Genomic DNA, 3,587 nt, shown 5'->3' with positions numbered 1-3,587 from the left:
ATGTTGTTCAATCGGTTTGGTATGAAAGCAGCATAATGTTCGTTTTCAATAAGAATCTATATTGCAATTTTGAAAAAATAAGCAAGAACGCAAACGAATCAAACCAATATAAAATGAACAACATCAATATCGGTATCGATATTTGTTTCTATCGTTTTCGATCGATAAAAGATTTTCTCTTTGGATTACAATAACAAGTGTCGGTATTATAACGAACAAGACTAATACCAACTGATCATTTCTGCCGCGAAGCGCGGGAGAATATAAATAGTTAAGACTAAAACAACAACGAAGTCTTACAAAATAGGTAAAATAATAACACAATAACTCACTGCCTAACCTATAAATGAAAAACAGTCCATCAAAGATTTAATATATAAGAAACCCTTCAAACCAACAAGATCAAACATCTGTTTACACTATAGTTGCATGTAAATTGTTGCATGTAATTATTGACTTTTATTGGACATTTATAGATCTTGTCACAATTTAATGGCCGCACACCTAAAATTTTAGTACATTTGTAATTCAAAAAATTAGTTTACCAGCATTTGTAAGAAAATGGCGGTCTCTTCTCAACATGTAGCAACCTCTGAACTGGAACCATGGCGAGACCTCAGAGGCAAAATCGTGATGGTTACTGGCGCATCTTCTGGCATCGGTTGGGAATTGTGTATCGACCTAGCAAAATATGGTTGCAGGATCATTGCTGCTGCTCGTCGAATTGACCGCCTCAAGGCTTTGTGTGATGAAATTAACAATTTTGGTAACCTGGAGTGTCACCCAAGCCAACGTGGTGTATTGGCGGTGGCGGTAGAGCTTGACGTTGGAGGCGATGGTCCAACTATTGAAGCATCCATTCGTAAGGCGTGGGACGCTTTTGGTAGCATAGATGCTTTAATCAACAACGCTGGTATTAATGGTATATGACTAACATAGTGTTCCTTGTGTTGTATCTTTCAAATGTTTATTGTTATTATCTAACAAACCATGCATAACCTAGTGTCACAAACGGACATTTGTTATGCTTACAATGATACTTATTAGGTAATTAAAGCATTGAGTAAACTTTCATTTTGCTCCCTGTGTTTTGGTCATTTTAACGGTTTTGCCTCAACCCTTTAAAAATAGCCATTTTACTCCCTGATGTTACTAGTTTTTCTCTAATTTGCTCCACGGGTCTAACTCCATCCAAATTGTCTGTTAGAAATAAATTAAATACATATATATAGAATTAACATAATACCCTTACATTTAACAAACATTTTAGACAGGGTTAGTGGCGGGGAGTGAAATGAAGATAAGTTAAATAGATCAGGGAGTAAACTGGCTATTTTTAAAGGTTTTGGGCAAAATCATTAAAGTGACCAAACCACAAGGAGCAAAACGAAAATTTACTCTAAAGCATTTGTTAGATTTTGGTTTCTATAGCAATGTAGGATAGATAAAATTTAGAGTTAACTTCTGTTTTGCTTCCTGTGGTACGGTCACTTTAAGTGTTTTGCCCCAATCATTTAAAAACAGCCATTTTCCTCCTTGATGTTTCGATCTTGTCACCAGTTTGCTCCCCTGCTCTAACTCCATACATATTGTATGTTAACTGAAAAGGTATTTTTGAAATTTCAAGTTAACATACAAGATCCAAGTACCCTTACGTCATAGTTGAAATTACCAAAATACCCTTCCAGTTAACATACAATATGGATGGAGTTAGAGCCGAGGAGCAAACTGGCGACAAGATCGAAACATCAAGGAGGAAAATGATCGTTTTTAAATGATTGAGACAAAACCGTTAAAGTTGCCAAACCACATGGAGCAAAACGAAAGTTAACTCTAAAATTTAAAGAAAATTATAATCTTTAATTAAGGTTTTCTTTTATTGTGCACTGGTGTTCTACCAATAGCATGTTATAAGTGGGATTACATATATATACATGGTACATTTGATAAATGTAGATGTTCTACAAAGTCCATTGGATTTGTCACAAAAAGATTGGGATAGAACCTTCAACACAAATTTACGAGGATCATGGTTGGTAACAAAGTACGTTTGCCTTCAAATGCGCGCTATTAGTCAAGGAGGATCCGTAATCAACATCTCTTCTGTTGCTGGTCTTCGTGTTCATCCACATAAAAAGGTTGCATATGCTTCTTCGAAATCAGCACTTGATACCATGACAAAAGTAAAGTGAAAATTCCTTCATTTATTATTCGTTATCACTTTGTTACCTGAAACGTGTTTAATCAAAACAAGAAATACTGGTGAGTAAATCCCAGTTTAATCAAAACAGGTTGTATCGTTTTACAGCATTGAGGGCAATCCAACAATTACATTTGTTTATCTCTACTTTAATTACCACCCACGGTACTATCAATCCTGACTTGTGGAAATGTTACTACTCACAGTGTAGTAACAAATTTTGTATACAAAACCCTAACATGCCGACGATAATTGTAGAATACAAATACTCAATCACTGTTAAATATAAGTTAAAACAATTGAGGTTTTTAAAAAACAATTTACAATAAGAAGGATTAACTTACATTGCAAATTTAGGTATTTACTTGTGACTTTCTGGTTATAATCTATTAAATTAAACAATGCACACACGTTAGTATAATAACCCAATTTACATTAGTTATACCCTCCCCGAGACAGAACTCCAACGACCGAGTCAGGCAGGGCCTTGACATGCGTTACGGGGCACTAGATCAATGGGGCAGCATAAAATTTTGATTTTATCAATGACTTGCTCGATAATACCAACAGATAATGGCAATGGAACTTGGAAAACACAATATACGAGTGAACTCAATAGCTCCTGGGATTTTTAACTCTGAGATTACGAAGGAACTCATGAAAAAGAAATGGATCAAGAAAGTGGCTTCAAAAACGGTGCCACTGAAAGATTACGGGACAACTGACCCATCCATGACGTCGTTGGTCAGGTTCTTGATCCTTGACTCGTCAGGTTATATTACAGGAAACATCTTTATTGTGGATGCAGGATTGTCGTTGCCTGGTGTACCACTTTATTCGTCACTCTAAACATAGTCGTTGTAAAACTATGTAATGTTACGCCAATAACGATGTGTACTATTCGAACAAGACCTTTAACACGCTTCTGTGTCATATCACAATAATATAACATGTGTTGATTAAGACTATACGGTGTGGAGGGGCTTGAAGATGGGACGTTAAGCGCCATGTGGCAGCAACGTAAGTAAGGGATTGTGGTAAAAAAAAGCACACGGGGTGGTGTTGGGCGTGGAAAGGGCCCCACCTAGTGGTTAAAAAAAATTAATCAATCACAGGCCTCCTACTACAAACCAACAATCAACTCGCGCCACATCACCAACCAAATTGCCCCCACGCCGGTGAAGAATCCCCCGCCCCACACACAACGCCATGGAAAACGCTAACCACAGGGTAATTTGGGGGGCGTGGACTAGCCTCCACGCCATATTTCCACGCCCACACCGTGTGGTCTAATAGAAGTATTGTATACTAGTATATGGAGTCCAATTAAGATAAAAAACACTTAGCCGGGTTTCATGCTGCTACTTTAATTTATAAACAACTAGGT

General features: G+C 37.0%; 1 protein-coding gene across 1 annotated transcript; it reads left to right on the top strand.

Annotated features, from left to right (window-relative positions):
- The first annotated feature begins 538 nt into the window (after nucleotides 1-538).
- LOC110902407 (3-oxoacyl-[acyl-carrier-protein] reductase FabG) lies at nucleotides 539-3,120 on the top strand. Its single transcript, XM_022149070.2, has 3 exons — nucleotides 539-922; nucleotides 1,957-2,183; nucleotides 2,771-3,120. Exons 1-3 carry the CDS (start codon nucleotides 562-564, stop codon nucleotides 3,047-3,049), a joined length of 867 nt encoding a protein of 288 aa, XP_022004762.1. The 5' UTR covers nucleotides 539-561; the 3' UTR covers nucleotides 3,050-3,120.
- The last annotated feature ends 467 nt before the right edge of the window (nucleotides 3,121-3,587 follow it).

The sequence above is a fragment of the Helianthus annuus genome, chromosome 13 (genome assembly GCF_002127325.2).
Source record: "Helianthus annuus cultivar XRQ/B chromosome 13, HanXRQr2.0-SUNRISE, whole genome shotgun sequence".
NCBI lineage: Eukaryota > Viridiplantae > Streptophyta > Magnoliopsida > Asterales > Asteraceae > Helianthus > Helianthus annuus.
This window is presented reverse-complemented; position numbering and strand designations above follow the sequence as displayed.